This window comes from Hydra viridissima, unplaced genomic scaffold (assembly GCF_058129835.1).
Source record: "Hydra viridissima isolate aposymbiotic clone 2 unplaced genomic scaffold, HvirCarnegie_v1 scaffold_1, whole genome shotgun sequence".
Classification (NCBI taxonomy): Eukaryota; Metazoa; Cnidaria; class Hydrozoa; order Anthoathecata; family Hydridae; genus Hydra; species Hydra viridissima.
The window spans coordinates 34,080,451-34,099,693 of NW_028324300.1; the positions used below are offsets into that span (position 1 = coordinate 34,080,451).

General features: G+C 29.3%; 4 protein-coding genes and 1 long non-coding RNA gene across 9 annotated transcripts; 4 read left to right on the top strand and 1 right to left on the bottom strand.

Annotated features, from left to right (window-relative positions):
• Nucleotides 1-2,467: 2,467 nt before the first annotated feature.
• LOC145192334 (uncharacterized) lies at nt 2,468-6,963 on the bottom strand. Of its 2 annotated transcripts, none has more exons than XM_090098798.1 (3): nt 6,807-6,963; nt 3,429-4,638; nt 2,468-3,296 (listed from the first exon to the last, which is right to left on the bottom strand). In XM_090098798.1, exons 2-3 carry the CDS (start codon nt 4,597-4,599, stop codon nt 2,626-2,628), a joined length of 1,842 nt encoding a protein of 613 aa, XP_089954924.1. In that variant the 5' UTR covers nt 4,600-4,638; nt 6,807-6,963; the 3' UTR covers nt 2,468-2,625. The 2 variants fall into 2 exon arrangements, with proteins under 2 accessions (XP_089954924.1, XP_079925700.2); XM_080069574.2 differs by lacking the exon at nt 6,807-6,963 and adding an exon at nt 4,752-5,112.
• LOC149894672 (uncharacterized) lies at nt 5,217-7,428 on the top strand. Of its 2 annotated transcripts, none has more exons than XR_016455937.1 (2): nt 5,217-5,568; nt 5,830-7,428. It is a non-coding gene; the product is annotated as an uncharacterized LOC149894672 (long non-coding RNA). The 2 variants fall into 2 exon arrangements; XR_016455938.1 differs by having other exon boundaries at nt 5,857-7,428.
• A 5,371-nt stretch (nt 7,429-12,799) lies between these two features.
• On the top strand, nt 12,800-14,016 carry LOC145198399 (NADH dehydrogenase [ubiquinone] 1 alpha subcomplex subunit 7-like). Its single transcript, XM_080074115.2, has 4 exons — nt 12,800-13,070; nt 13,239-13,285; nt 13,483-13,635; nt 13,892-14,016. The coding sequence occupies exons 1-4, from the start codon at nt 13,020-13,022 to the stop codon at nt 13,932-13,934; spliced, it is 294 nt and encodes a 97-aa protein (XP_079930241.2). The 5' UTR covers nt 12,800-13,019; the 3' UTR covers nt 13,935-14,016.
• Nucleotides 14,017-14,405: 389 nt separating this feature from the next.
• LOC145198398 (NAD(P)H oxidoreductase RTN4IP1, mitochondrial-like) lies at nt 14,406-15,581 on the top strand. Its single transcript, XM_080074113.2, has one exon. The coding sequence runs from the start codon at nt 14,406-14,408 to the stop codon at nt 15,552-15,554; it is 1,149 nt and encodes a 382-aa protein (XP_079930239.2). The 3' UTR covers nt 15,555-15,581.
• A 303-nt stretch (nt 15,582-15,884) lies between these two features.
• On the top strand, nt 15,885-18,823 carry LOC145198400 (ubiquitin-like-conjugating enzyme ATG10). 3 transcript variants are annotated; one of them, XR_016445084.1, is made up of 7 exons: nt 15,885-16,085; nt 16,267-16,365; nt 16,573-16,681; nt 17,388-17,482; nt 17,932-18,017; nt 18,244-18,506; nt 18,654-18,823. XR_016445084.1 is itself a non-coding variant. In XM_090067070.1 (7 exons), the coding sequence occupies exons 1-6, from the start codon at nt 15,984-15,986 to the stop codon at nt 18,323-18,325; spliced, it is 573 nt and encodes a 190-aa protein (XP_089923196.1). In that variant the 5' UTR covers nt 15,885-15,983; the 3' UTR covers nt 18,326-18,371; nt 18,654-18,823. The 3 variants fall into 3 exon arrangements, 2 of the variants coding, with proteins under 2 accessions (XP_089923196.1, XP_089923202.1); XM_090067070.1 differs by having other exon boundaries at nt 18,244-18,371; XM_090067076.1 differs by having other exon boundaries at nt 18,244-18,337.
• The last annotated feature ends 420 nt before the right edge of the window (nt 18,824-19,243 follow it).

The following is a 19,243-nucleotide window of genomic DNA, read 5'->3' on the forward strand; positions in this document are numbered from 1 at the left end:
TCATTTTACTCTATCCATTCTAGTAAACTATACATAGCCTTTTTGCAAAAACCTAATTTTAGACGTCAAAGTTTAAACACAGTTAAGTTTTTATTAAGCAAAGTTCATAGCTCAAATCAACCTTTTTCAGATTTGTGAACTATTCTTGATTAATTTTTTTGTCTTTTATAACCATAAGCTTCAGTAAATGCATAATTATAATAGATTTACTGATGGAGGTTATTTGACGGGTAGAAGTCGGAATATCTGTATCATGAATTTAGAAAAGTGACGGTAACACACATAGTTTTTGGCTAATTGGCGGCACCTCTGATCTATAACAATGCGTTGAACGTCCATCAATTAATACGTCCTTGGTTCAATAAACATCAACTTCAGATCGTAAAAATCGTTTGTCTCAACAGCGTGTTCGGAGTTCATTAAAAACTTTTTATGAAGCCGTAAGACAACGTTAACCGAACAAACTGTACACTGAAAGAGTTTCCTTATTTTAGCAGAGCTGGAATAAACTATTTGACGTCGATGCGTACAAGTACTCAATTAAATTTGGATGGCAAAAAAAAAAGACAGAATAAAATGACCATGGATTATCATGACATCCTAATCAGTTTCATTGTATCCGAAGAGCCTGCAAAATGTACAGTTAACAGTATTAATAGCGACGATGTATTAGAATGGAAGATATTGATGAAATTGAAAAAGGGTTTGTGATGATAGTGAAACAGAGTAATGTTAAAGCAGCTCTTTAACTATTATAACCTTATGTAACCATATATTTTATTAAATTACAATCTCAATTTATAATAGCATTATTTAAGCAAGCATTTTTAAAAACTGCATTTTAAAAATGAATTTCATAATAATTATGCGAAGTTTAAACTATCTTCAACGTTTTGTTCTTTGGAATCAAAAAATGATGAATTGATGAAGATTTAAGATTTCAACGTTTTCAAGATACTATCATTCTTTTTAAACCAATAAAAAGGCAAGCCATTTTGGAAAGTTGGTAGTGAAATGTTGAAAAATATTCATTAGCAACGTATTTTGATCATATCAACCATAAAAAAACTCTATAAAACGCGAAAAAATTATGAAAGCATTTTTGTTCATCAAATATAGAAGCTCTCGATGATCTGGTTTGTAACCAAAGCATTAACTAATTAATCTTAGTGCTTTACCACTCCCATATTTCTTCGCTCCTGATGATTACACTCGACGAGTCCTCATCACCTATTATGACAGCGTCCTGCAAGACAGCACGTGCCACAGCAGTCTCATTTGTTTTGCAGAAGTTCCGCTAGAATTAGCGACATCAACTTCATCATCTTCATTTACTGGCATTATGACTTCAGTGTCCAGTTGAACCGTCTATGCCAAAGAACCAGATCAGTGCAACCCTGGTCGTTGAAATTCAAATATTGATTTGACTTAGCATCAATTATTTTACCAATATATCCAACTACGTTTTTCAAAAGCCACTTTCATTTTTCTCTTATTTTCAATGCAATTTCATTAATGAATTGTTTGGGAAGGGCATGTCATTTTTTCTCTGCCACAATAATACCGAAAAGTGGAAATCTTGAACATGATTCGGATGTATTATTTCTATCTGGTTTCTCAAAAAACACTAAAAGCCTCTTCGGCTGAAATCATTCCTCGTTGATCTGTTAACAGCAAGACGGATTTATTAAAGCACGTTTCAAATTAATATCAGTGATGCTGCTGTACCAAAAGAAGTCGGACAATCGATTGAAATAGTTACTGACTTATTTTTTTTTTACATTTTATGTATAAGAGATTTGTAAATAATATATGGTAATTTGGAAATAAATTATGGTAATCAACAGGAGCATAGTAGTAATGGATTGGTAAAGCAATAAGATTTATTAGTAAATGTTTTGAATACAAACCAGATCATTTTGGTTAGAAAAAATGTAACTTTGCAAAAAAAATTATTTTCCAGACCCTTTGGAGCATATCAAGATTTTAAAAAAAAAAATAAGTATTGCACTTCAGTTAAAAATCGGCCATTTTCTAGAGCTCAGACTAATAACTTTACTAGAAAAAAAGTTTTTTTTTTTTTTTTTTTCACTACACGCTAAAAAAAGTTCTCGTCTAAAGTTTCAAAGGATCTCTGAAATTAGATCCAATAAGAATAGACCAGATAACCTGTTTCAATAAGAATAGACCAGATAACCTGTTTGATATCATAATCACATGAATGTTTTAAAGTGATTTAAAATTCAATCTTTTTAAGTAATCTTTTTAAAATAAATAATTGAGTTCGCGGCTTCCTCATTTTGTTTAGCAGACATTGAAAAGATGTAATCGAGAACAGGAATTCATTCGAATAATAAATTTGATCAATTTTAAACACAAAAAGACGTAATAAACTATTCTAATTTTTTAAATTTTAATGTTTTGTGATCATTTATGTTCTTAAGGCTCAGCAAATAAAACAAAAACAGCAAGAAAACTAGCTATTCAATTTTTAAAATAAATTGTATATGTTTCTATAATATATTTCTATGCAACTAAAATATGTAACACCTATCCCTCTTATTCACGCCCACACCTTTTATCGCTGTCTTTTTCTACGAATTTTTTCATTTGGTTTTACTACGATCAGCTTCCTGAAGATAAATACATTTTTTCAGTTTCTTCGTCGGAGTTTTCAACATCAATATGTTCATCGGTTGCATCTTCCTTGATGTTACACTTTCTCAAAAGCACATTGCCACATGTATCAGCAAGGTTTGTACCTTGGATACTTAAGCATGTACCCTCTTTTTTCTGCTTATAATTGGTATGAAGTTTTAAAAAGTTTTTTTCTATTTTGTTTACTGGACAAATGACAGAGTTTCTAAGAATGTTGTTAGTATCACTAGGTAATTTAAATTTAATCTCATCAAAATGCACATTGGGAAATTTTTGGAAAGTCACCCCTTTTTGTCGAAGATAATCTTCGTAAGCCGTTTGATCAAAATTAGTTTTTCTAGATTTATAATCCAGAACTTTCGGTAACATATTTTCTCCGAATCGAAAATGGAGCCGTTTATTTTTCACTTTTTCTAAAATCTTCATTTTATAATAGTAGCGCATTGCTCTTGCCATTTTTTCGTACGTCATGCAATTCCTATTTTTTGATTGACCCCATAGGTCAGCAATAACAGCTGTCTTGATGAGCCTAAACTCTCCTACATCTCGATTTGTCCACTCGATGCATCTATTCACATTGTTCTCTTCTTCGTTCAGCATGCGCTGGAGAAATTGCCAAAGATGTAGACAGTTGTTATCTAAATTGATTTTTATTTGCAATTAATAATTACATTATTATTTTATTTATAAAGATATATAATAATTAATAAACTCTTTAAATAAAACCTTAAACAATTAATTTCATGATGATTTGTAAAACAAAATCTCACTTTTTGCCCTTTTTTTCTCTTTAGGAAATACGTGCTTTAGATGTTCATTTGTAACTACGTTTAATCCCAGTAAACCCTCGACGCCGTATTTAAGTTCATCGCTGGTATGAGTACTATCAATTTTTGAACATTGGACTGTTGGGTTTTCACTGGTTGCACGCTGTTTAATTGAATTCCTTTCTAACATCATCTTGTAAGCATCCGCATGTTCATCAGATGCATAATTTGAACAATCTTTAGTTATGTCAATTTCTCGATCATTACAATCAGATGAAACGCAAGTTTCGATAAGTTTTTTTGCAGTTAATTCCGTAGAAGTTCGTTGTTCTAGATTATTGTAGCAGTCCTCTTGTTGCATATATGTTAATAGTCTTGATTGCTCATATGCATTGCGAATCTCTGGGAAACGTCCATTTTTATCGTGTGTTAATATCGAAGTCTTTGAATAGTTAGACGGGTCACTTAAATAGCCACTATCACTTGAATACTCTCGAAGCAATTTAGGTTCAGGATTCAGAATTTTAGATTCGGGAAGAGCCGGAAACGTGTCTCGCTCTTTTTGACGGTGTCCTTCTGCTGGAGCTACAGAATGCTTTAACGGTATATCTAAATAGTTCGATCTCAACAAGTTCTCCATTCTAAAGCTCATAGCATCACAGGGTGTTTGTTCACGCCTCATGAAAAGAGGAGATAATTGGGCTTGTGGCAAACGAACAGAGTTTTCACGAGAAACTGTCGCAGCATTGAAGAGGCGTTCTCGTTGGGCATGAGAATAAGATAAAAGATCATGAGTAGATGTTATATTGGGATGGGAACTATTCTGGCGTTTTTTGTAAAAATCTGTTTCGAACATGTTATGTTGCAATAAAGCACTGCCTGTAGTCGAATACTTTGCAAAAGAAAGAGTTGGCTGTGTTCTAAGATCATTTCCGCACCTTTTAAAAGATTGCTTTTCTTCATATTTTATAGATTTTCCGCTGCTTCTTGCAGCTAGCTCTTGATTTAATTGATCGTAGTAATAATGGAATGGCGGAACCTTTGTTTTCATTTCTTCTTCTCTAATTTTATCAATAGAATTAATTTGAGAGAAAAAGGACGACGTAACTGGAAAAGGGTTCATACTCGAATTAAGAGACAAAGATATAACAGGTTGTAAAGAAGGTAAAACCATAATGTCGTTTATTGTGGCACTTGACAGCTACAACGACAGCTGCAAAAAAAAAAAAAAAAAAATGAAAAAAGAAATAATGTGAAAGAAAGTAGAACGTCGACACGTACACATGCAAATCTAAATTTTAGTTAGAAAATAAGATAAAAACATACAAAATTCTTTTCTTTTTATAATAAGAGACGCTCTTTGCCTCCACTGACTACTTCCTACTTTTTAACATTATTAACAAGTATGAAAAAGAGCAATTGAAGGACGCCATATTATTAATAAAAAATCGACATGTGCTTATTTAAATTGGGACGTCATTAAATGAATCGCCGTGAATCAGTTGATACATAATTTATTCTGAGAACGCTAGGAAGCCAAAGCGAATGCCGTGCATTGAATGCTTTTATTATTTAGACGATAGAATGCTTTGTGTGTTTTAAATCAGATTTAAATCAAAGACTACATTTATTATAAATATATATTTTCTTTGTAGAAAAGCTTGCATTGATAAGAACTTTATTTTATAAATACTGTGGTTTTAAAAACAAACAAAAACTTCCGTTATCAATTACAAGAAGCCGTAAACATTATACGCGACGCAAGTGCCGCAAATTATGTGAGCACTATATATAAGGCGGTTTTGAACAGCGTCTTCGTTATGCTTAATGAGCAAAGTTATGCTTAATGAGTATAGGACTCTTTTTATTTTAACATACAAGTGCCCTATGATAACTATCCAGAAGCTAGATGCACCAATATATATAGGATGCATTTAAAAGCATAACTATTGCTGTTGTTATCATTTATTATCATAGCAATTATTATATTTTTATGGTAAATTACATTAAGTATTACTTTTTATTACGCAGTTGTAAACTGGAGCGCAGATAAAAACAATTTAAAAGTAAACCTATGAATTAATGAAATATGTTTTCACGTATTTCGGTGTTGAACTTGGAAAAAGGAAGATACCATATAAAGGTATCATCTCAGTAGTCTGTTGAGAATCTCAGGAATTGTTAGAGGGATATATATATATATATATATATATATATTGTAAACTAAACTTATATTGCTAATATATTTAAGTATTTAACATTTTAATTGCATGACAATAACAAATTTATTAAAATCTGTTTTCAATTTTCAAAGAAGAAAAAAAAAAAATTAAAACTCATAAGTAATAATGAGTGAATAGTAATAAAAAAAGATTGTGATAACTCGGAACAACTTTGAATATAGGTAACGTTGTGTATTGCTATTGCGCAGGAATGATTTCGATGAACGCGAGTGTAAATGAAGAATACGGATAGTGCTGCATAAAATTGAAAAAGAGCTGGGAACAAAACTACTAGCTATTTCTTTGACTAAGAGAATTTCTGCAAACACACTCGGTGTTACTTGTTTTATTAAGAAACTCTCTTTTTGAACTTGTTTTAGAAAAGCACGTGCGTTTAGCAATATTTTGAAAGCCGTACGCTCACATTTTTACAAAGATTCATAAACGAAATCATTTTAGCTTTTTTCTCTTTGATAGAAAAAAAGTTAAGCAAAGAATTTATCTTTAGGAATTAAGTAAATCCTTTTCGAACCGCGCAGCCATCTTCATCTTCAGACTACCTAGATATAGGATGTTCGAAGCTTTGTTAAATCAATGGAATTTTATTGACATTCCACTTTAATTTTTGTGTAAAGTATCAAGTTTTTATGAATTAAAATACCTAAAAATGGTTGCATGGCGAATTTTTCGATAAAGTCGTTTCGCTCTGGATTTAAATTTAGTATTTAATTGAAAAGATTGAAAGAAGTTATTTATTTCAAAATTATTAACAGTAAAATTTGTGAAACAAGGTTTAAATATAGAAAAAGTAACTCAAATAAATGGTTTTTTTAAATGAGAGTTTAATATAATTTTATATTTCTTTTTACAACGGTTTTTTTTTTTTTAAAAAAAAACAAAGGTGAAAAAATCATTTTAAAAGGACATTCTTTTTGCCAAAAGAAAATAAGTTCAGCTCAGGTACATAAAAAGTATTTTATTTATCCGACGATCGATGTATTTGTCTTACAAATTACAGCTGACAGTTAATGCAGTCCTAAAAGCTCTTTCAAACGCAAGCAGCTTCTAGTTCCGCATTCTTTAAACCACTTCCGCGTTATTTAATTAACGTCGTTTTTTTTTTTTCTTTTGAAAGTTTAAATAATATGCAATCACTTACCAACATCGAGCGTACGTTAGAAAAATCAGATTAACAATTTTTTTGAAAAAGGTATGTACATATATTTATATTTGAGATGCTAGTTAGCCGCATAGAAGTTCGTTGACAAGATTTGAGCTGAACTTGTACCGCGTGTTTTTTAAAGCAAACGTAATCTGCATTTATAAACAATGAAAAACGGAAGATAAAATTAACAAACAATTCTTTCCAGACGGAGGTTGTTTACACTTTATTTTAAATTTAAAAAAATATATTTTTTCAAGAAAAACTGATTTCGTTTATGTTTTTCCCTCTTTTTTTTTTTTAAAAAAATTTTCTCTTATACGCGTTTTTTTAATATTTTAAGAATTTACAACTTTTATATAAACATATGAGATAATGTATAATATTTTGCTTACGTATTCTGTAAAGTCGCTACCCATATTTTATTATTTATTAGCTACGAAATTTGTGTCATGGTAAGTAAAATTACAAATGTAAAAATTACGTAAATGCATTTTACATAATGTATTTACTTTTATTGCAATAAGAAGCTATTGTACATAATTTAATAAAGTTTAATAAAATTTTTAGCTAACCCCCTGTATAATGTAAAAGTTTATTAAAGAATATTTTTAGTGTCTTACGCGACTGTTATAATCATATTGCGAACAGATATAGAAATAGAAAAAAAATAGAAAGGTTTTTATTTACGGCACCCGTTTTAAGCACGCGCTACAATCTTCAACTAAAATTTTGAAAAATATTATGAAGCAACGGAAAACTGGGAAGGAATTTTACAGTGATCACAATACTCAGTTGAGTGATTTCTCGAGCGATATCTTTCTTCGCGATTACGCTCTAGTGTTCTTTTTTAAAATTTCGTAATCAACCAATTAAATGTTCGATAAGTGATTAACTTTACTGAATCTGTCTTTCCGTTCTTTAGATAAATTTCGTTCTTAACGAGATCTATTTAGAGATTGAATTAGAATGTCATAAATATTCTAAATAATCCGATTACAACCGTAATTGTGAAGTGCATTCCTAAAAAAGGTATGTTATCGTTATTTTACAGTAAAAAAGGAACAATACATTCAGAAGTTCTTTTTATTTAATTTGCAGTGATGTCATCCAAAATTGAACAGATAATTGGTTTTTTGTTTGGATGTTACCCTTCCAATAGCGGTCTTAAAAGCAAATAAAAAATGACATGAATAGGAGAAAGATGAGCAAAGACACTATTTGAAAACTAAATGAGGTACGAAATTAATCCAAAGTTTTTCTAAAATGGTTTCGAAAGTCATTATTTTGCGCGGCCGCGAAGAAAATTGCCACAAAAACTGCCGCTTGAATTGCCACAAAAATGGCGGCAACTATGTGAGCGGCCAAATAAAAAGGGGGTGAACTCAAAAAGAAATCGTTTTAAGATAAACGAAAAGAACCCTCGATTAAGAATAGCGCTGACTTTCTACAGTAATGTTTGGCTTATTCTAAACCTATTTATTCAAAAGAAAAGCAACACCTTACTGTAATTTTAATTCTGATTTATTGTTCTTTGAATACAGTCTAAGTCTTTTATTGAAAGTATGACTTTTAAATTTATTATCTTAATGGTCGCTCTGGCCAACGCAGAGTAAAACCTGAAAAAACTTTATCAAGAAAGTATCACTATCTGACTTGCCATGTTCGATTATTACTCCTTATAATGATCAAATGTCATTTGTGTATGTAAGAAATGATTTCACGCCATTTTGATTTTCACACCGTTTTGATTTACATATTTTGTTTAAAAACTATACTCTTGATTAAAACCAATCAAAAACAGCCTCAATTTAACTCGAAGTAGGAGGCATGATCCTGACGCCCTCCTCCTCCATTCCACATATCACTTTTCTCCCACCTCTTTTTAAACACGAAGCTAAAGACTAATGAAAAAAACGAGGGCTGTTCGATAACTTTCTAGAATATTGGCAATAAAACTATCATTTTTAACATAAAGTAAGATTTGGTTTTCAATATAATCTTCCTCAACTTCAAGACAGTGTGTCCAACTTTTTCCAATAATTCTTTTATAATATTCATAATTGACTATAATCAATCATCATTCCAAATTTGTTTGCAGTCCAAGGAACTGTTGTTATTACCTTACCAGCTCAGAAAGCAGTCTCTGCTTTCTTGGCACTTCTAACAGTTCCCATCCATCGTCTAGACTGCTACTTTTGCTCTGGTGTATAGTTAATCCAAGTTTCATCAATTTTTTATGAAACTGCGCTTGAAATCCATTTTAATTTGCTTAAAACGATCGAGCACCATCATTTTATGCGTTATTTTTAGGAATTATCTTATTAGGTGGCCTAGGCACGAAGTTCAAGCTCGTTTATAAACTTTATGTTTAAGATTTGGTATTTTTTTACTCGTCAGGTAGTTTTTGTGATGCTTTTATCGCTTTCGGAGTTACACCCTGCTCCATGTTTGTTACAACCTGCCACGTTTTTAGGAAGAGTAAAAACTTAAAAACTGTAAGTATTTAAATGAAATACAACAAAAGCACGTCAATGCAATAAAATAAATTGAGCTTATATTAAATAGTGTTATTACAATGGAAGGCGAACGCCGTTTAAATAACAATAAAATTTTAACAACTTACTTTCCAGTGTACTTATCTTGAATATTACAAAAGAAGGCGAATGTAGTTTAAATAATGATAAAATTTAAACAACTAATTTTCCAATGCACTTTTAAAATGATCAAAATCTGATTATAAATGATAATTACTAGCAATAATAAAATTTCTGACACTTGATCTAATTAGATTCACTCACCGTTAGTCATTGAAACAGGTAACATTTCTAGTATAACCACTTCCAATTCCGTTTAGCTCGGTCTCTCCTTTTCTCATTAAAGAGTGGATTTTTAAGTTGGATATGTTAAAAAAAACTCGTTGCAATACATCCTTAATTATATAACGTGTTTTAAGGTCAGAGAATTCAAAGCGTAATTTCTTACCTTCTGGCTTTGCTAATTTATTTTTGCCAAATTATTAGATTAATTTTGTCAGATTATAATCTCGTTTAAAAATTATGGAATGGCGATCCTTTTTAAAAGCGGAAAAATCCGATCTAAAAAAATCCTTCAAAATTATCTAAAAAAAATCTGAAAAAATTTATCTAATAATCTGACAAAAATAATCTAATATTTATTAGATTAATTTTGTCAGAAATTTATCAGCTCGGATTTTTCAGCTTTTAAAAATGATTGCCAATCCAAAATTTTTAAAAGAGATTATATAAATAGATTATTAGATTATAATCTGACAAAATTAAACTATAGATAGATTATTAGATAACAAAAATGTAAAGTTTCAAAAACGTTTGATCAAATACACTATCAAATCCATTTTTTTTGGCAATCTAAATCCAACCAAATCCTTTTCAGCTATCAGTAGGGGAAATGTGGCCATGGTAGCATGATGATATACTGGTAATATTTCTAAAAATTGAATTTGGATGAAAGTGGAAGGCTCGTATGTCTGTATGCATGTTTCATTAGTTCTTCTAGATGCACGTACCGCCTTCACAAATATCTTTTTGTAATAAACAAATGCAAATTTATGCAAGTGACGCATAGTGTTAAAGTTCTTATACATGTAATTTATGTAGGTGATGCAGTAATGCCAATGTTGTTGTAGAATTATATTCAAGTTTCGATATTTATCTTTTCAATTGCAAGAGGCCTGGTTATAAAATAAAGATGAAGCAATGAAAAAAGCTATAGGAAGAGGGAAAAATTGATTATCGGTGGCAAAAAAGTTTTTATGTTCAGGTAACATATTTTCGTAGGAAGTTTAGAAAAGGTAGCGGTGCTACCAAATGAAATTTGGAAGGCCCCGACTTTTAAAATTTAATCTTAGAATCTTAGTAGTGCTGATCCTAACCAACACTTGACCGTAATGTGCTCTTTAAATACATTTGATATATTTATATGTGCTCTTTAAATACATTTGATATATTTATGCATTTTAGTGGTAATTTTTCCTCAAAAATGGTATTTAAAAGTGAGTTGATACTTCAATTGGCAGTAAATCATTTTGCTATGTAAATCGGTCGAAGGAGGGGAACGGTTCGCCACTAGTAGTGTTTAAAAACGGCTAGAACATATATGCTATACCACAGAGCGCATATACACCACTAAGAGATTAGTTTTTGTTCAGTGATAAAAAGTTAGCCGTTTCTGATTTGTATGTTAAAAAAAAAATACGCCAGCAAATGTCATGCTTTTGCCAAAACCTGAATACATCTTTTTAATCTAAATGTTTTTGAGAACTGGATATTACAAAGTGATAATAATAATGATCTAAGAAAAATAAAGAAACCAACAAGTTTGCCAATGCCAGTGTCCTGTAGCTGAAACTAACACCATATAATGGAAAAAAAAAAACGTAGAAAAATTGGTCTTCTGAATACAAACCTGGACTAAAACAAACTAAAACCCAAAAATTAACTTTGAAAAAGTATACGTTTTAACGGAAAATATTCGGCCCAATTTTTTTCGAAAATTTATTGTGTAATTTTAAATTTTGAACTTTTGAGTGTCGTAATTAAAACATACGGCATACAATTTTCTGTCGGAAAAAATAAACTTTTACAACGCTTTAAGAAAATGGTTTTCACAGAAAACCTTCATACAAAAGTAATTTTCGGTCAAAAAAGTTTCTATAAAAATTGCAACTAGTCAAAAAAAATAAACTAATAAGATTTTCTATATATCTAAATCAAACCCATCAAATAAGTTGCTAACTAGGATTGTATTCATTCTAAGAATGTACGCATCCTCACGGTTCCAAGATGGAATTCATCATTAGCTAATCTCGGTACTTGCCAGAGAAGTAACGTAATGTAATTGAACCATTAATTTCTAACAACACATTCAGAAAAATGCTTTTGATCATGTTAAATGATGAGAGATACCATATTATGATTCGTGATGAGAAATACCATATTATGATCCGTGCAGCTCGGTAAATTTTTATTTACAGAAAAGAATTTAAAATCTTAAAACTCAAAAATGAACTCTGTTTCTAGAATTTCACAAAATGAGAGTTGTTAAAGATGAGAATGGTTCAAAAATATACTACCAAAATGGTATTAAATCTTTGATAACTATCGATTTTTTTTGACAAAGTACCCAGTTACGTCATTATGTTGATAAAAGTCAGTTTTTCTTGAGGAGTTGAGATAATGCCACACTTGTGTACATTACGGAAAACGACAAATTTTGAACAACCATCAATGAGTGCAATAGAACTGTAGTCTACGCAGATCGCACTCATTCCAGTTCGAGTTTTATCTCTGCATTTCATTTCTGCATTACAGTTCACTCCTCTGTTCGCCATTATGCTACTGCGAATAGTCGATACTCGCACATGGGCGTGTTCGCAAATAATAAATGTTGTTAGCGAAGCGACTGGTTTAAACTTTTTGATGTTAGACATGATAAATGCAAAGGTTTTGTTTGATTTTTGTATAAAACACGAACTAAATTTAAAAAAAAAAAAAATTCTTATTTGAATATTCTACAAATATACAGTATTTTGAAATCCAATTTCAAGCGAATCTTTAAAATAGTTCTTGTAATAAGATAAACTTAACTTTGATAGAACTTTAAAAAAACAGCTGTTCATTGGATATAATAGAATATGAACTTAACAGACTTGTAAAAATGTAATCAAAGATGTGAGGCTAAAAACAATTTTTGGCTTTGAACCTTAGTTGAAGCTCAAATACCACGATAGTGCTTTTAAAACAAAACACAGTATCTATGAGGCACTCGTCGCATAATTAATTGTTTTACTTACCCGCTCTATAAACACCAAATTCAATGAGAAATCACAGTTTTATTTCGTATAATCATGGTATAAAGATGTTAAGTTTATTTAAATTTCTAAAGGCAGTAATTATATTAAATTACTAAACGTGAAGTATTTTTCTAAAAGATCCCTTTATTCTTCTGTCTCTCTCCCTCGGGGAGGCTTTAGGCACCGCACTGACTGTGGCACAAAAACAAACTTTCTACAACACTCCGTCAGTCCCCCCTACTACTTGGAACAGTTCTCTCAGATTATAACTTTTCTTCAATAATCTTTCATCAACAACAAAATTTTGTGCGAGTGGAAAGCACATTACCTGGCACATGTAGTTTAATAGTTTTCAAGATTAAAAAAAAAAACAAAACATGGCAGCCTCTAAAGGTGCATTGCAAAAAATCAGGAACTTTTTAATAGGGGTATATTTTTTTCCTTTCTTTATCAAGTTATGTAATATAAAAAGCAGCTATTCCCTTAAGTCTAGCTCAAAAAAGCAGACAGGTAAAAGACTATTAACCAAACAGTTAGAGTTCTTAGTAAATAAATGTGCATTTTGATGGGAATAAATAATTTGTTTTATTTTACAGAAAGAGTACAACATACAGTTAAGATATGCAGTAGATCAAGTTAAAAGGTTAGAAAACAACTTTTTGTATGTTCTTTAAACTTGAATGAAACAAAAAACACAATTTGCAAAAAATTTTTAACAAGTAACTTTACTTATCTTTTTAAAATAACTGAGCTTTTTCTTGCTATTACTATTATTTTTACTTTTTACTACTATGTTTGCTTTTTCTTACTATATTTACTTACTTTTATTTTTTTTTACAGAACTCAGGATCCTCCTAATTTACCTTCTGGTGTTGCTCATAAGCTTAGTAATAATTATTATGGTCTCACACGAGATCATCGACGTGAATCTGCACCTCCAAGACGTATTACTAAAAGTAACTTGCAACTTAAGTCTGGGGAAAATGAAACAAAGTTTGTTTTAATTTCTAATAATTTTGTATACTTAATAGATTTATACTTTTTTATCTCTAATCTGTGAATTGAATGTAATTCTTTGAATCAGTCTTATGTTACTGTTTAAGTTTTATCATATCTGTTTGAATAGATTGTTAATTTTAAATTATTGCATGGCATCAGAGATAAGTTTAAATAGCTTTAGATATTTACATCTTAGTTATTATATTTTGCTTATTCAAGTTCTTGTAAAAAAATTTTTCTTCTATTTTAGGCTAAAGTTGGTAGCTCCTGGTGAAGTCTTCCCGCCTGTCTAATTATTTGTTTTATTGATTTGTTATTTGAATTCTTTAAATTGTTAACTTTTTCATAACAAATAAAATTCTCTATATAAAACAACTGATTTTTCATTTTAAAAAAAGCAGAGTATACAATGTGGTTATTAAAAACAATCAATCATTCTAAAGCCATAATTCCTTTTGTTGATATAGTAACTAGATTTAAATCTTAAAATGCTAAAAAATTTAATTTTTTTTTTTGAAAACAGAAGTTGAAAATAAAAGATTTTTTAAATACTTTTGTCAAAATAATTTATAAATAGTTAATAATTAATAAATAGCATTACATATTTGCACTACAGTTTGGATTCTTGTTTCTTTATATAGGATGTTTCTTGATATGTTGTGTAGAATATTATAAATATAGGTTTAAAATTTGTTAATGTTTGTTATTATTTTTAGTTTTAAATAATAAATCGACTCATTAGAATCAGTTTTGTAAAAATTTCTATGATGAACAGTTGGAAACATGTTCAACTGTTGCAAAAGTCTTTGTTATGCAGGTATTCCTCCTCATTCCTCCACATTCCTCCTCAAATGAAATGTATACAAATAGAAAACTATTCACCAACCCTTTCTGGTTTGAATATTAACAAAAAAGCACCTACAAAGACTGACCTCAAAGCAAATGAGGTTCTTGTGAAAGTTTTTGCTGCTTCTGTAAATCCGATTGATATTGAAATGACTCATGGATATGGTCATACTGCTGTGAACTTTTTAAGAAAAGCAGAAAATGTCTCAGAGTTCCCTTTGATACTTGGTCGTGATTGTTCTGGAGAAATTGTTGCTGTTGGAAAACAGTTTCACCGGCTTCCAGTTGGAAGTCAAGTGTATTGTGCTCGATGGGTGGTTGGGCAAGGAACTCATGCAGAATATGTTATTATTAAGAAAAATGAAATAAGCTTGAAACCCAAAAACGTGTCTCATACTGAAGCAGCTTCTCTTGCTTATGTGTCATGTACTGCTTGGAACTCCCTGATAAATTCAGGTGCTGTTCCCATCAATAGATTCAAGCAGAGAAAAAGAATATTCATTCCTGGTGGGTCAGGAGGATTGGGTTCTTTTGCTGCACAGCTATGTGTTGCATATGGACATGATGTTGTAACATCTTGCAGTGAGCAAAATATAGGTAAATTGCAAAAAATTGGATTGAGAAATATCCTGAACTATCAATCAGAGAACTATTTGAAGGATCTTTCAGCAGCTGGTCCATTTGATGTCATCCTTGATACATTAAAGGAAAAGTTTAAACAGCAGTTTTTAACTGTGTTAAAGAAAGATCAAAGATCATTCTACATCTCCCTTAGTCCAAGTATTTTAAGGGACATAGATCAGAGTGGATTGGCACTAGGCTTACTAAAGTCTGCTGGTAACTATTTTAGCACTTTAGCCTGTCAAATAAATGAAGGAAAGGGATTGTATCACTGGGGGTTTGTGAACCCCAGTGGTTTAATTCTAGATAATGTTCGATTGCTTATTGAAGAAGGAAAAATACTTCCTTTAATTGATCGTGTATTTGACATTGATGATGGAATTGACAGCTACAAATATCAGTCAGATAAAAAGTCATGTGGAAAAGTTGTGATTCAATTTTCTTAGTCAAGAAATATATTGTTTATGTGATAAGATTTTTACTTGTTATTTTAAATTTTATGTTTTGTTGTTTTGTTATGACAATTAAAATTTTATTATTTTTTATTATGAACTCATACTGATTTTTTTTACTCCCAAATATGTATGTAAGTTTAAGTTTTTCAGACATTGGTTTTGGTTCTGTCACAAATAGTGCTATTCTAAATATCATAATTATAATAAAAGGGAAATTTTATTTGAAAAAATGTTATTAGGTAGCATTAAATTTTTTTTTTATAACAAAAATATTTATTGAATTTATTTATGATCAAATGTGTGCTGAACTTAAATGTTGAAAAAATTTGATTGGAAATGTAGATTGGTTTTTTAATTACTTTCTTTCATTGTTAAGAGTGTTTTATTAATCTGCATCTATTACTCCTAAAAAATTTCAAAATGAAAGGGTTTATCAGTAAAGAAGAATTTGAAAGATGTTGTCAGGATATTTGTGCTTTAAGTAAGAAGTTCCAAGACAGTTTTGTGTTACGAACTGACCAAGTAATGTTATTTTAAAGTCAATAAAAAAAAAAATTGGTTTGTTAGCACTATTGTATTAATTATTTTTGCATTATTAATTGTGCATTTTAATTATAATTCATGTTTGTTAAGAAAATTTAGTTTAGTTATATCATTTAGCAAATTTTTTATCATAAATTTTAATCAAAATTCTAAATGTTAGGATGAAAACTGCTATATGGTGAGAAAATCTGTGGAAGAGCTTATAGCCACAAGAGAAGAAAATATACTTACAGACTTTGAAGAACTAACTGAGAGTCAGGTTTTTATCAGAGTTTTTTTAAAATAAGTTCTCTTATTATTATAAACAAAATAAAATAGTAGAAGCAAAAATAAAAAATCTTTTGTCAATATTTAACATTGTTATTCGTACGGAAATAACTCTTGATTGATCAAACATCCAATTGAATTATCTTCTATTTATATTGTGGTATCAAGGTTATATTAAGATGTTAACATTGTTTTATAGTTATCTATTGCTCCTTCAAATAATTGTCATTTGGTCACTTTTGAACACCACGTCCTTTACAGTAACAGTTTTAATGTTCCTGTGCTGTACTTTATAGCTTATCATCATGGTATGAGTTAAAATTTTAAAATTTTTCTGTATGTTTGGTTATAAATTTTTTTTAATAATAAAAATGAGATTAAATAGGGTAACTAATTTGATAATTAAATGACTCATCTTTTTTTTTTTTTTCAATATGGCTAGTTTTAGTATAATAATATTAACTATGAGAAACAAAAATACTTTTCTAACAAAAATCTTTTTCTAATATACATCAAAAATTACTGGTTTTACATATATAATGCTTAGGCTATCATTTATTTTACAAATTGAAAAAATTACTGCTATCTCCCTAAAATATTTTCCTGAAAAATATTTTTTTAAGTTAACCTTTCTACTCAGTATTTTCTTTAGGAAATAGGAGGTAAAATTGTTAAATAATGTAGAATTAACATGTTTATTACAAAAAATAGCGTTTAATAACTAAAGTATAAAATTAACTTTTCATTCATGATCTTGAGACATTAAATTTAAGATCTTTTTTGCAAAAACCCTAAAAAGTATAAGTAGGTTGGGTTTTTGTGAATTATGAAAACATTAAATGTATTTGCATTAGCCAAATTAATAAAGTTGATTTTCAAATTAAATCTAAATACAATCTGACTTGATGAAAAATATTTTTCCAATATAGTTTTTAGTCTTGCATGTTTCATCTGTAATATTTTATATTTAAAGGTTTTTTGTGTGACAGCTCTATGCTTATATTTTGGTTATAGATGGAAGTATGCTTTCTTTGGAAACTATTTGGAGTCATGTGCCAAAGCAACATCAGCATGCTTTGCAGGAAAAATGGTCTTTCATAAGTCAACAGGTGCAGAACTGTTATGCTACTTCTAAATTATTTTATTTAAAAATCCATTAATTTTTTTTTTCATAATTTTTTTATATTAAGATATATTATTATAAATTAATATTATAATATTATTTAAAATAATATAAAATGATATTAAATATATAATAATATTATAATGTTATTTAGTTACATTATTTAATTATATTATTCAATTACATTATTTTATTATATTATTTTATTATGTTATTTTATATTATTACATATTATTTTATTATGTTATTTTATATTATTACATATTATTTTATTATGTTATTTTATATTATTACATATTATTTTATTATATAATAAATCAATAAACTTATACATTTGCATTTAATATCAAATTTGATTAAAAATTTTAAAGAACACAGTCATAAAATAATTAAAACTATTTTTCTTTTGTGAACCTTCTTTAATTTGTAACTTAGGAGCATCCTGTATTAGGATGCATATATTATCATTTGCATCCTTGCCACACCAGTAACCTGATGAAGAATTTTGAGTTAAATGACAGGTATATTGCAAAAGAAGTGTCTTGTTGTTTTTTGTTTTTTTTTTAATTTGGCATTTGCAGCATATAACAGCTAAACCCACCACTTGTATTTTATCTTGTGCTCCTAAAAAGTTGCAGTTTATGTAAAATAGTCTAAACTGTAATTAATGTATGTGGTGGAGTATTAATTATTTACAAGAAAAACGTTTTATATTTTTTTTGCAAATATTTGCCCCTTTTTTTTTAGACTAAAAAACTATGTTTTGACTTGGTTGAGTGCTGTTGGTCCAGTAGCATGTTTAAACTTAGAATTGGAATATTTCAAATAGTACAAACAAAATGTATTCCACTTCAAGTATTCTCTTTAACCCGAAAGTAAAAGTTTAACAAACTTTACTTGTGAAAAAGATTTTCTATTGATTCTCTACCATCTAAAATAGATTTACTTTAATTTTAATCTGAAATTCTTCTGTTTAAAAATAAAAAAGAAAAAAATCTTCTGTTAGGGAGGTAAACATATGTTTGCTACAATGTTTAATAAGCTTTGTATCTTTTTATTTATTACTTATTTGTATCTACGAATTCGAAAGTTGTTATTAAATTATAAAGACAAATTATACACTGCTTTAAGTTTAAAGGTTTTTTTTTTTTTTTTAGGTGTAAAACTCGACGTTAGAGAGTAAAAAATTTCCATACATTCTCATTTACCCTCCATCACCACCACCACCACCTCGGACTCTTGGTTCCAAACGTCGTGATGAATACTCCTCACAAACGATGTATTTTTTCTTTAGAGTTGATGATAAAAATAGGATTGATCCAATTTATTTTAGCCGTTTGTCTACTGTCCACTCCAGTCATTATTTGGCTCAATTTTGTCGTTTACGTGAAGAATTTTTAAAAATTTTGTCGTTTACGTCGACATGAAAATTTTTTTCATTTAAATGAAAAATTGGATCACTGGTGCTTTTGTAGGCTGCATGTCGCTTTAAATTTTTTTTTATAATTGAAGAAATTTTTTACCAGATTTATTTTGTTTTCTAAGTTACACAAGTTGACCATGAGAACGAAATACCAAATGGGTTATGGATTGGTGTTACACCCTTATGATACCCTTAGGAAATTACATTTAAATATGTATATGTAAGTAATTTATGTAAATGTGTTTGTGTCTACACACTTATATATATAAATTACTCAAAATAGCGTCAAGACCCCATGCCACCTAAATAATTAATACTTTCTGT

Excerpts from the sequence above, each read along its gene's own strand:
- LOC145192334 (XM_090098798.1), bottom strand. The coding sequence starts at position 4,599 with ATGGTTTTACCTTCTTTACAACCTGTTATATCTTTGTCTCTTAATTCG. Across the intron at positions 3,297-3,428 it reads AGAGAAAAAAAGGGCAAAAA|ATAACAACTGTCTACATCTT; the intron begins GTGAGATTTTGT and ends AAATCAATTTAG.
- LOC145198399 (XM_080074115.2), top strand. The coding sequence starts at position 13,020 with ATGGCAGCCTCTAAAGGTGCATTGCAAAAAATCAGGAACTTTTTAATA. Across the intron at positions 13,071-13,238 it reads TCAGGAACTTTTTAATAGGG|AAAGAGTACAACATACAGTT; the intron begins GTATATTTTTTT and ends TTTATTTTACAG. Across the intron at positions 13,636-13,891 it reads TCTGGGGAAAATGAAACAAA|GCTAAAGTTGGTAGCTCCTG; the intron begins GTTTGTTTTAAT and ends CTTCTATTTTAG.
- LOC145198398 (XM_080074113.2), top strand. The coding sequence starts at position 14,406 with ATGATGAACAGTTGGAAACATGTTCAACTGTTGCAAAAGTCTTTGTTA.
- LOC145198400 (XM_090067070.1), top strand. The coding sequence starts at position 15,984 with ATGAAAGGGTTTATCAGTAAAGAAGAATTTGAAAGATGTTGTCAGGAT. Across the intron at positions 16,366-16,572 it reads AAGAACTAACTGAGAGTCAG|TTATCTATTGCTCCTTCAAA; the intron begins GTTTTTATCAGA and ends ATTGTTTTATAG. Across the intron at positions 18,018-18,243 it reads AATTTTGAGTTAAATGACAG|ACTAAAAAACTATGTTTTGA; the intron begins GTATATTGCAAA and ends CTTTTTTTTTAG.